Raw genomic sequence first — 13,227 nt, forward strand, 5'->3', positions numbered from 1 at the left:
TCTATTTGTTTTCCTGAGAAACTATTTTGTAGATAATAATATGTAAAACCATAACCATTGATAATTTCCTACCATTTTGTCTGTAATTTGCTAAGTCCCCCCTATTATTATGTTATCCTTCTTTTATTCTTTAAAATAAAAAAAAAAAATAAAGTTGTCAGAGGATAGAAATTCAATAAGGGCACTTGGTTTCACTGTGTAGTATTTTCCACACCTTATCTTTTAATCTACTTATTTTCAGGAAAAAATACAAAAACATGCTGAAAAGAGAATACAATTATCTAATGCATGAGATAAGAAGTAGTGGGTCACAGACCAAGGCTGTGGTGGTATTAACAGTACTTTGAAAAATGTATAAAGATGAAAGAAAAGGAAACAATTCAACTGCCTCAGACAAGCTATCTTCTTCATCCAAGATCACACACACACACAAGCTGAACTCTGAGTGCTGATCATGTTCTTCACCAGGACGACCAGAATGACTGCTGAAAAGCAACAGCACCCTCAATCACTTTCTTATGATGAGGCAGGGTCCCCTAAACATTTAACACAGTAAACTCCATAAACATAATTGCCTCACTTCAAAATTTGAGAGTCCTCCCTCCTTCTACTCATTTATTTCATCAAAGGCAAGATCCTACAAGAGTCTTGGGACTGGTCACCTTGAGGATCAGTTTGATAGGCTTGAGAGATGCCAGGGATCTTAGTAAAGCATGTGCCTGGCAGAAGCACAAACTTCCAAACCACCTGCACATGAGATACCTTTATCCCATCTTTCTGCAATTTGTCACAGTCAGCAGTCTTCTAGACCTGCTCTTGGTACAAAAAGGACACAGAAAGAAAGTTCTAGCCTGCAGGTGTAGCTCAGTAGTACAGCATTTGCCCAACCCTGGGTTCAATTCCTAATGGTGCCAAAAAAAAAAGTATACGAGACAGTGAAGTAGTTACAATCACTGACAGGAAGAATGTAGAAATAGTAAGATTGTTAAATTATTTAATGTAGCATAAAAAAGCTTATCTCTTAAAAAAAAAAAAAAAAGAGTTCTGCCTCCCAAGGTCCAAGAAGGAGGAGTACATTACCATTTCATACCTTTGCAATGTGGGTCTCAGCTTAAAGTCACTGGCTGCAAGCTCTAGTAGCTAAGCCCATGTTACTCACCTAATTCAAACTAAAATTGATAACTTAAGTGAGACAAAGTTGCTCAATCCAGTTCTTGCATACTAACCAAGAGCCCTTGTTTTCTTTCTGAGTTTACAAATGAAGGAGATAGAAAATATTGAGATGTTGTTCCTTATTAGAAAACATACCTACAAATTATAGCACAGTGATAAAAAGTGCTTGCCCAGCATTCATAATACCCTGGATTCAGCTCTCATACTAGAATAAAAAAGCATGCAAAGATGGCAGAAAACTCATTTTCATATGACAAATTGTAGAGATCAACGAATCATATATGAATTGTATGGCAAATGAATTTGATTTTGTCTCTCAAACTCTCAACGGCACACTCGTCAGTCTGAAGAAACACAGAGCATACGAAAATAAAATGTGGAAACAGTGTAAGAAAATCTAGGAATAAGAAAATATTCAAAAATAAAATTTTAAAGAAAAATATACTAAAGTGAATTTGAATACATACAAAATTAAGTTAGACTTTATGGAAAACAAGATCATTTATGAAATTAAAATGCAGATGAAAAACTTTTGAGAAGTTTTGTTGATTCTTTACAAGTAACAAAGAAATATTTAGAGAAAAGATTTTATTAAAAGAAATGCATACTCATCTCAAATATAACATCACATATATAGATAATTTACAGAAGGGCTTAGTGAAGAAATGAAAGTCAGTGTATTACATGGAGACATAAAACACAGCAAATGAACAGAAAAAACTGAAATTTGACTATGAGATGATGACAGTCATCAAACTACAGAAAGTCAAGTGTTGGTTGAGTATGAGAAATAGACACTACTGTGTACTTGTTCTGGCCAGGTGTACAATGTACATCAACATTTTAGGTGGATATACACTCTGTGCACCAGCAAATAGGCTCCTGAACATCCACGGCATTTTCTCACATCTGCTTCTAGGGCAGCCAGAGAGACAACGTTCATTGTGGCATTTATACCAGTGACAGCACTAGACCAGCCTGCTCTCCCACAACTGTGGAAAAGCAAATAAGATGTTAGGGACACAAACACTGGAGATGTTTGGAAGAGTTAACATGTACATACAGCAATGCAAGTAAGCCTGGAATATAAAACTGAATGAATTAAATAATACACAGGATAAACTCTTTAAAACACTCCCCCGTGTGGTCACATTAAAACATGTATTTATACATGATGCTGAGGTATAGCTCAGTTTTAGCACATATTTGTGTGCTTATTAATCTCTGGGCATCATAGCCAGCATAAAAAAGCATATATAAAACCATGGGGTATAACTCAGTATTGATGAGCAAGGGCACAAGAGTGGAAGGAATACAAAACTGCAATAGGATAGTCAAGGAGATCACAGGTGATATTTGGGGCAATATTTCTTTCTATCAAGAGCCACCCTGTGTGCTGTCTGATACTGATCAACATCCCTGGCCTCAAACCATGAGCTGCTCTAAACCTTGCTCATGCCATATGTTACGATTTCAAGAAAAATGTTGAGACATACTCACATGGTTTCTCATGTGCAGTCACCAGTGCCTGAACACCACTGACTTACCAGGTGAAGTGAACAAATAAACTGCTAAATGAAAAGGTATTCAGAAGGGGGAAACAAAAATCACAGGACACAGCTCTGCACCCCAAACCCAAGCTCAGGGGCTCTCCATAAAGTACTTGCTCTCTGAACTTGCATACGCCTTCCTTGTCCTCATTGCCTGCACTATATTTCTGACATCATGGGTGTGAAAAGAGAATGGGTTCCAGCTTGATGCTGTATGATGACATCCACGTAGAGGCCAGGCTAAAGGGTGGCTTGAAGTGAAGCTCTGGGCTTCATCTCAACTGTGCCCTCAACAACAGGCCCTTCCCATGGGCTTTCCTACAATATCAACAAGGAAGGTCTGTCATTAGAATATACAGAACACAAGACAGCCAGGTGTGGTGGTACACACCTGTAATCTCAGCACTAGGGAGGCTGAGGCAGGAGGATCGTTGAGAGTTCAAGACCAGCCTGGGCTACAAAGTGAGCTCAAGGCCAGCCTCAACTGCATGGCTAGACCCTGTCTCAAAAAAAAAAAAAAAATGACCAAAACAAACAAACAAAAAAGAACACAAGACAAACTTAAAGGGTTTTCGGGGATTGCATTTTCTTGTCATACATGGAACACAGAATAAAAGGTTCAAGGTCATCTCTTTCCCCAGAGAGATATGAATTGTTCCAAAGGAGAAACAGTTTTGGAAGTGAGGGTGCTGGACATGCCTGTATTTAGCCCATTAGGACCTTGGAAGAGAAAGTGAGATTACATTCAAGAGCAACCCAATGATTCAAGATTTAAACAGTTAGAAGGTGCCCCATAATTAGTATAAATTAAAACAAGGAATGGAAATGTTTTCTCTTCAACCTTGCACATACTTGGTGTCTTCTGTTGAAAGTACTCAGCCCTGTGTCTGTCCATTGAAAATTTCCATCCTGCTTTCCTCACATTGGTGATGTTAGCTGAACAGTATGGCCAGAGGGCACCTCTGCATAAAACTCGCAGTACACCCCCAAAAAACCAAAAACATAGAAAAAACCCCAAAGAGGTGTTCCTTTTTCCAAACAGTATTATACTATTCTCCTGATTTGGTGGCTCTGAAGAATATGGCGTGTATAGCACTCAAACCAGAAATATGCTGGGCATGGTGGCACACTCCTGTAATCCCTGCCCTTGGGAGGCAGAGGCAGGAGCATCTCTTGAATTTGTGGCCAGCCTGGGCTATGCAGTGGTTCAAAGGTAGCGAGAAAGGCATAGCAAGACCCAATCTCAAAATAAATACAAAAACAAAAAGGAAACAACCTGGTGTCATGTTCTACACAGGACCACACGAAGAGTTGAAAGAATGAGTCTACAGATGCTACTTGAGTTTGAAAAGGAAAATATTTTGAGCAATCCTAAGGACGTTGAAAATAAAATTTATTGAAAATGCACAAAATATATCTGATCAAGCAAACATTACTGGTAAGCCTTGGATCTTTTAAAATTGCTCACCACACAAATCCTTATCTGTATTTGGGGAAATTAATGGAACACAAATCAAAATTCATAATAAAACACTAAATATCTCATGTACTTTAAAATCGCTAGGGGCTGGGGATTTAGCTCAGTGGCAAAAGCGCCTGCCTGGCAAGCGCAAGGTCGTGAGTTTGGTTCCCAGTACCGGAGAAAAACCAAAAAAAAAAATAAAAAAATAAAAAAATAAAAAAAAATAAAATAAAATCGCTAGGTGGGGCCGGGGATATAGCTCAGCGGCACAAGCACCTGCCTGGCAAGAGCAAGGTCCTGAGTTCGAGTCCCAGTATCAAAAAAAAAAAAAAAATCACCAGGTGTTGACCTGTGTTGTCCTGATTCTTTCAGAACAGTGACTTATTACTGCTATCCCCAACCCTAAGTAAGTATCGTAGCATGTATCCCTAGTGTGAAAAATAAGTAAAACTCAAAATTAAAAGATTTGCACTAAATAACTTCTTCTTTTCATGGCTATAGACCAATCTAAGGGCCTCATGAACATTACAAGTTAAAGCGGAGGTATACCCCAAAATATTTATTTAATATTGAGACAGTGTCTTGCTGAGCTATGCAGGCTGTGCTGACTGATTTAACACGCCTGTCTCAGTCTCTCAGGTGGATGTAATTACATGTACATCAAAAGGGTTCAGTGATATTTACTTCAGCCACAGCACTGAAGTCTTGGTAAATCATGATGTTTTAAGAACCTCAATTTAAATCTAGCAAAGTGGCACAGGTCTGTCATCCCAACAAGCAAGGATGTGGAAAAAGTATCAAAAGATTTCCATGACCTGGGCAACTTAGCAAGACCTGTTCTCAAAAATTAAAAAGCAAAACAGAAAAACTAAAAATCTGAGTGGCTATATCTTAGGGCAAATTTCGAGAGTTCAGTCCCTGTACAGTAACAAACATCAAAAACACCAGAAACACTTTGGAATCTTTTGTATCCAGGTGAAAGCCCTTCCCATTCTACTACAAAGATGATGCCTACCCTTTCAAACCTACATCAGTCTCTTAATTTCCAATTTTGCCGCAAAATTGATTAGATGAGCCAGTAAGTAGTCACTGAAGAAATGTTTATCCATTCTGAAAGTCCCCTCCATTCTTTAAGCCTGTAATCTACGACCCAATCTCAGATCAAGCCAGCAGACAATCCTTCATTTATTATCACACTATAAAAACCTAACGTCAGGAGTTTATTGCTGTAGTTGCTGACTTATGCCTCTCTTCAAAGTTCCCTGCTGACCCACTTCCTTTTTACTTTTCTTTCCTCTTGTCTATTCAAAAATCCCTTTCAACTATGGGAATGTACTATTTCAAAACTCATTTTGTTGTTTGTTTGGTTGTTTGTTTTGAAACAGAGTCTCACTATGTAGTTCAGGCTGAGCTACATGAACTGTGTAGCACAGGCTGTGCTTGAACTCATGAGGATCCTCCTGCCTCAGCTTCCTGAGTGCAAGGATTATAAGTGTGCACCACCACACCAGGATCAGTATTTGTATTTACAATGTCCACTTCAATCATTGTTTCAATTTTTAAAACAATGTCTTAAAACAATGTCTTAAAACAATCCACAGAATACTCTGATTATTTCACAGATGAAACCCCTTCCCCTTTCCAATCATACCAATATCACACATGTATGTCCCTGTAGATGCCACAGTTCGATGCGTATCTCAGTGGGTTTAACAGGCAGCACTTTCAGGAAGTTGTCCTTAGCAGGAAGTTTCCCCTCCCTTGGTAACACATTAACATCCCATCCATCTATCTCAGCATTCTAAACTCTATAGAAAGCTTCACTTAAGTATAAAAGTGAAGAAAACATTGTTTTGTTAGCACATAAATAAGGTACCGAGGGAGGGTAGCAGTTGAGACAGATTGGGGAAATTAGACATTATTGTAAGAATTGAAATGAGAATAGAATCAGCTGAAATGCTGGACCAAGAGTAAACTTTCTGTCCAACAAGTAAGGCAGTCCCCTCCATACTAAAAGGAGCTGCAGCTGCAGCTACTCCCTTCTATGCTCCAGAATTTTCAGGAATTTAAAATAGAAAATAAACAGGTTTTTTCTCTAAAAGTCCAGTCTCCTTTAAACTATGTATACTGAGGAATTCGTTAGAGATCATGAGACCAGAGTGGTTCTTTTAAATCCAGAGACAACTGTGAAAAGTGGTCACAAACCAACTGAGCAATTACTCTGCTCTGATTATAATTAGCTCTGGATTTACTGAGCAGCCACATGGCCACTCCATCGGGATGCTTCCGGGAAATCAGGGAGTTCTTAGTATTATTTCCAGTAAAAATCTCTCCTAATAGCCTCCTTTTGGTTCACCACCTCATTTCTCAATGTTTTGAGACCAAGAGGATTATTGATACAATAACACCACTGTGAGTAGAGGTCTCATGTAAACAATTAAAGTGAAAAATGTTCTGCTGAGTGTGGAAACCAGGGTTTCCTCAAAGCCACAGCTCTCCTCCGACTGGAAGAGATATAGCTGTGCCTGGGGGACACACAAGAAGGTATTCAGGCCTGGCAGAGTCACAATGCGGATAGGATGCTGGAGACTCAGAACCGCCCCTTCCTGAGCAAAGCGGAAAATGGACAAATGATGATGCGGAACCAAGAACCAGGAAGACCTCACTTTCTGGAGCGAGGCAGAGACTATTCATTGCCATAGCTCGTTCCAGCCCCTTCCTTCAGAACTCACCCAATTCCACCCCACCCCTGCACCCATCCCACAACGTCACCATTGTGTGGCGTGAGAGTCTCCAAGGATCCTTCGAATGCAGGTTGCAGCCAGCAGAAGTTACCGAAAAGTGTGGTCTAGTCAGGTGGGCGTTCTCAGTAATGAAATCAAGCAGTGTTGTTTGGCGCCATGACACAGGAAGTGCCCTCCTCCCTCAGCCCAGCTGATTGGGTACTTTGGACAGACCGCACCTTCATCGCTGATTGGCTCCTGATCCATAACGGGCCCTCCAGCTGAGTTTAACCTGAGGAGCAAAAGTCTACCAGTTTGGGTGGAGCTGAGATGATAAATTCTAACACAGGAAGTTGTGGTACAGTCTCTCTTCCATGATGACAATTTCATCTCGAATGAAGAATGCTTGCACTGAAAGGCTTTAATCCTGGTTTTTCAAAGCTTCCATGGTTTTCTTAATGTACTCGCTGGAATTTTCCTGAAAGTGAGTCATAAATGTTTCAAGGTGAATGTCCTACGAATGAGTCACTCTCCTGATGTTAGAAAACATCATGAGTCTGGGTATCCCTAGGACAAACTGGAATAGAGGCAAGACCTGCTGTTGGAAATGAGGCAGTCGGTTTCACTGCCAAGATTTTCACACTGTCCTTCAATCTACCCATTTTCATCCATGCAAATGAATATAAGGCCCCTGAGAAGAATTCAATTTTTGTGTAAATAAAGACATTGGGGTCGCAAGATAGTAACAGTCTGCAAAAGAGTAAAGATAAAAGAAAAGCAATTATTCCAACTCCCGCAGACAAACTTCAGACTTTTCTCCAGGTAATACCTGAATGATGAGGGTAAACATTCCCAAGTATGAAAGCTGCAAGTCTCCAACCTGGCCTGACTCTCCCAGCCGCCAGTCTGCTTGCCAGCAGAAGCACTACTCTCTGCAGGGAACTCAGCTCAGCACTGAGGCTGTCACTGGCAAACACAGGAAAGGCAATAAGATGGGCAAGCAATTCTGCAGGTCCTGGAGACATCTTAGAGACACCCAAAATTTTACAATGGACACTTTCCAAAAGGACTCAGTCCACTAAGATGCAAGACTGCCAAAACAATTTAACCACAGATATTCACTGGGATCTTCCTGCTTAATGTCCCCCACCATCACTATAAAAAGGACATGATTCTCTTTGTTCAGTGCAGAAAGTCTTATCATGCTCTCTTCTTCAACCCAGGCACAATAAATTCCATGCCATGTTGGCGTTACCCAAGCCAGGTAGTCTCTGCTTGTTATCTATGTTACATTATGGCATCAAGAACCAGGAAGTGAGACAAGCTCTTTTTGGAAGGACTGAATCTCTCTTGAACCTCTACCCCAGCTAAGGCCACCTGGCAACATCCTCAGACCATGGTCCCTACAGCTCCTGCCGCTTCTACAATGCAAGATCTCGCTAAGCATTTCAGATCCGGCTCCTCAGTCTGTCTCTTCCTCTTTCTTTTTCTCCCTAACCTTGCCTCCAAGACGATATAAATCCAGGCAGCTCGCCAGCTCCGCCATGCTGAGTGTTTCAGATCTGGTAAACTGGCTCCCTGTCTGGGCTTCTAACACTCTCTGCGCCTTTAACGCCCTGCCCCCTTGCACGCCGTCCCGCCCATTGCGCAGGCAGCTGCTTTCAAGCTTCCAAAGCCACCGCTTTTGGCTCTGTGGGGTTTTTTTTTTCTTTGAAACTTGATCCCTCTCCACTAAACCTCCTTCCTCTCTGCAGTCGACAGCTTCTCGGTTCTGCTCTCTTCTCTCATTCCTTGCGACGGAAAAAGGCTCGCTTCTCCCTCTGTGCCTTAAATCTAGCGCTTGTCACAGTTGGGCACTCGGCAGGGAGACTGGCTCCGCTTGGGGACTGACCCATCTCCGTGACGACTGCCCTTGGTCTCTCACCCACGCTCCCTCTTGGCCTTGGTTTAAAATGAAGACGTTTCAGTATAGGCCCTGCTGCTGCTTATTTTGCCACACCAGGTGTAGGTGTGACAGTTACCTTCTCTGCTCCCAATGCGCAATTCTCCTTCCTTCTTTCTCCCATACCTCTCTCTGGGCTCAAATTAAAACAGCAACTATCCATCTCCCCCTGCCTCTGCTAGCCTCCCTTTTGGGGAATCTCCAGCTTCACCTCTTTCCCAGTCTGAAGCCCAAATGCCTTTGGATGACCAGAACACAATGCTTTTGATTTCTCCCTAACAGATAATTAACAGGAGCCTGCTCAACATGCCCCCTTCCCCATCCCACAGCAGGGCCCCAGACTCAGGCCACGCCCCGAGCAGTGGCTGCCACAGAGTCCCAGGCCATGGCAACCCGCAGCCAGCCTGCACCACACCCCTCCCCGCTGCTGCCACCACTGTGGCTACCTGCCTCCACTACTTAACTGGCCAGCCTACCCAGCCTACCCACCCAGAGCCGCTGGGTATCTTCCCAAAAGAATTAAAAGTGTCATACTACAGCGATATAAGTGCACCCATGTTTATAGATGCACACTTTGTAATACCTGAACCTTGGAAACACATCCAAAGCCAATCACCTGAAGAATTGATAAAATCGATGTTTTGTATACAACAGAATACTATTCAGCTATAAAGGATAAATTTGAGATATTTATAGCTAAATTTAAAAACAGACATTTTTGTCCAAAATAAAAAATGAGACATTTATAGCTAAATGGATGGCCCTTGAAACCATATTGTTAAGTTAAATAAATCAAACACACATGTAAATAGTTTATTGTCTCTCTGATACGACAAACTGGAAGTATTAACAAGAACTAAAATCTATAATAGATAGTGTGAAATAGGAAGTAATTTTTCAAAAGGAAAGTGTAACTAGGAAGAGGGAAAAAGGATGGAAGAAAAGGAACCCAAAAATTGAGAAAAATGAGTAAAATGGAAATAAAACATATATAAAAAAGGGAAGAGGGGTTGAATGGAAGGGAAGGGAATTAAAAAATAGGCACCAAGATATCTCATGTATAGGCACACGTTCCATATGATAAATGTCATCATTATGTGTTCTTAAATTTTACCAAAGGATTTAATAATAAAAAATGCCTTGCACTTTAAACATTCCATCACTGGCTGGGATGGTGATAGCAATCTACACTGTGTATCTTCCTGGTGATGGTAAGAAGCAGAAATGAGCTGCAGGGAAGTTAGCCACATGTTCTGGGGTATAAAAATTTGACATTGCCTTCTATAGTGTATTACATTCTATGAATTATGTCAGACATTTCAGATGTAGAGTAGACACAATTTTAGAAGATACTGCCCAACTGAGAAATAATCTGTGTGTCTGGCATAATTAAGGCTACAGCAAGGTATGTAATGTGCACTGCATTGTGAGTAGTTAGTTCTTTGTGCACTTATATTTTCATATTACCATAGATTGATAGCACTATATCTACCACAGAATTAGAGCAAGAACACTGTATAATAGAATTTACAAAATATTTAACTATTTAAAAAGGCAAAATACAGTTCAAGTAGACCAATTTGCCCTCATGCTCACTGTTTGAATAAGGACGTGTTTTAAAATGTTTGTCACATACCTCAAATATCAGACAGTGCTCTTTATGGATAATAAAAAAGGAAATTGTATAAATTTATATCAAAAATTGATAAAATAGAATACAATCTGGCTGGGCGGGTGCCTGTAATCCCAGCACTTGGGAGGCTGAGGCAGGACAATCATTGTGAATTTGAGACCAGCCTGGGCTACAAAGTGAACTCAAGGTCAGCCTGAAGTGCATAGTGAGACCCTGTCTCAAAAAGACAAAAAAAGGAATACAATCTGAATCATAATTTAGCAAATATCTTCTTTTTAGTAAACTCATTTCCTTCATGCAATTATTTCAAGTTCTTAGATAAAAGCAATAATAATTCCCAAAGGCAATGGCATTGTCAGCATCAGGAATAAAGATTTTTGCCTCATGCTATCCAATAATAGTCATTCTTCCCCCAAAAACAACACTATTGACAAATTTCCTTTGTTACTGTTGTTGCTGATAAATCATACAGTCTTTTGTACTTTTTGGAGAGATTTATTACTTGAGGTCATTAACTGAGTGTGTCAACTTGAGTAAGAAATGCCCACTTAAATTAGAAAGGCATAGTTCTGGGTGTAAAAGACCCAAAATAAGGAGGATTATTGCCTGAAATGGATAAAAGAGATACAAAAAGGAAAAATTGCTTTTTTTTTTCTTCAGAGAAACTCTAGTATTCTCCCTCACCTTTGACACTGCCTCCTGGCTTCCAGTGCAGACATTTCATCCTCTAGCACAAAACACTCAGCCTTTCTGGTATAGCATTCAGCCTTCTCAGATTAACTTGGATGGAACAGTACAGTGGGCTCCAGGCATTCCCCAAGATGATTTAGATCTTTAGCTCATGGACAGACCTTTTGCACTCTTCCACATCTGACTTTATGAGTGGCCATTGTATGCAAATCTATTAAATATATTGTGTATCTGCCGATAAATCTGTTTCTCTAGTAAATATTGACTGATACAGATTTTAGTACTATAAGTGGCTCTAGAAACAGAATTTTAAAGATTAAATTCTTTAATAGCTTTAGGGTTTCCTGGAGTTGGCTCTGTAATTTGATGAGATCTAAAGTTGCCATGGTCTCTCTTTCTAGGACCGTGGGGAATACTAATAGTCTTTGCTGTGAACTGTTTAAAACAATACAATGTAAATCCATTTTACTGTCCTAATTTGCCACTTATTTAATAGAAGAAATAATTTCCATTATGAAACATTTGAATATTTTTGGCAGAGTGAGAAATACAATGATGATTTCTGGCTGCTCTTAGCATCTTTGTGCAAACTAATGAAGGATAGCAATTAGCTCAGCCAATCCAGGAGCAATCATATTCTTCTACCGGTGAGGGTAAATAAATAAAGGAAAACAAGGGGCAAAACAAAATAAATAAAGGAAAACAAAAAAACTTAAAAGATTCCAGTATGTCCTGAAAGGTAATTTCCTCTCCTTTAGCCATTCGACTAAGATTGCAAAAACCCAAACCCATGCCCTAATAATTTGACTAGCTGAAATATAGTGTAAATTTAATGTTATTCCTTAAAAGGTACCTGCAGTAAAGGTAGGGCTCTGATTGTAACAGAATGGGATCCCGTTTACTGCGATGGAAATGTTTATGTGGGTCCTGAGGAGGCTGAGAGTGTTGAGCATCTAGACTTTCAGATTATTTTGCCAGAAGAAATTTCTCTACCCTCAATGGTGGAGGCATACACATCCCCACCCCTGTAGGGTTGGCTTCTGCCAGTATAAATGAGAAAACTAATCCTGTATTGATCAAGCATGATAATACTCAAACTAGTTGGGACCCAGCCATGCCATGCACTATGGCCTTGATGCCTATAGCCCAGTTCAAATTGAAGGAGACTGTTAAGAAGGAGGTACATAGGGGCTGGGGATTTAGCTCAGCGGCAAAGCGCTTGCCTGGCAAGCGCAACGTCGTGAGTTTGGTTCCCGGTACCCGAGAAGAACCAAAAAAAATAAAATAAAATAAAGAATGAGGTACATAGTGTGACCTATGAGGAGGTTCAACAACTTCTTGAATTTTCTCTTATAATCTGAGGCTTAATGAGCAATATGTGAGTGTATTTTGTGTGTGGGATAATGGTGGGAAAATCGTACACCTGGATGAGGTGTATTATTGATTCAGGCCTGTTAAGTAGTGATTCCAAGTTTAATGTTGCAGCTCACAGAGTAAAGAAAGGTTTAATAGTTTAGTTCACTGGTTGGCAGAAGTATAGATCAAAATATGGCCCACTGTGAATGAGAGAGAGGTGCCTGATATTTCATAGTTTATTGTTCATGAGGGGATTCAGAAACTTAGGGAAATGGTAGTGCCAGAGTGGGTCTGTCATGTCAATTCTAATCTGCTACATTGGAATGTTCATAAAATGTTCACTTCAATAAAATATTGAAAAATGGATTTGTGAGGAGAGAACTAGTATTCCTAAAGAGCTCTGTAATTATTGTTCCTCTGTATGCCAGAACTTAGAGTGGGGACCAGAGATGCTCAACTGGGAAACAAGGACAATGGGTTTGAATGCATCATGAAGTGACAGGGGTCAAGGGGCAAGACATAATTGCCAAAAGCACAGTGCAGGCACTTACGAGAATATACAGCAGAAAAAGAATAATGATCAGAATAGTCTAACCCCTGTAGACCTATTGATATTTACTGATTATCCTTGGTGTTCCCAAAAGTGAAATAGATGGGATACCTACAAAAATTTTACTAGATATATAAAATAAAAAACA

At 40.2% G+C, this 13,227-nt stretch overlaps 1 protein-coding gene across 1 annotated transcript in view; it reads right to left on the minus strand.

The window, feature by feature from the left end:
* LOC102004990 (zinc finger protein 14-like) overlaps positions 1 to 8,163 on the minus strand; it is a 37,407-nt gene extending 29,244 nt beyond the window's left edge. Inside the window, exon 1 of the mRNA XM_013509371.1 lies at positions 6,958 to 8,163. Coding sequence (XP_013364825.1) covers positions 6,958 to 6,960 — 3 coding nt within the window. The 5' untranslated portion in view covers positions 6,961 to 8,163. The remainder of the gene's footprint in view (positions 1 to 6,957) is intronic.
* Between the last annotated feature and the right edge of the window lie 5,064 nt (positions 8,164 to 13,227).

This window comes from Chinchilla lanigera, unplaced genomic scaffold (genome assembly GCF_000276665.1).
Source record: "Chinchilla lanigera isolate Chin_1 unplaced genomic scaffold, ChiLan1.0 scaffold00168, whole genome shotgun sequence".
Classification (NCBI taxonomy): domain Eukaryota; kingdom Metazoa; phylum Chordata; class Mammalia; order Rodentia; family Chinchillidae; genus Chinchilla; species Chinchilla lanigera.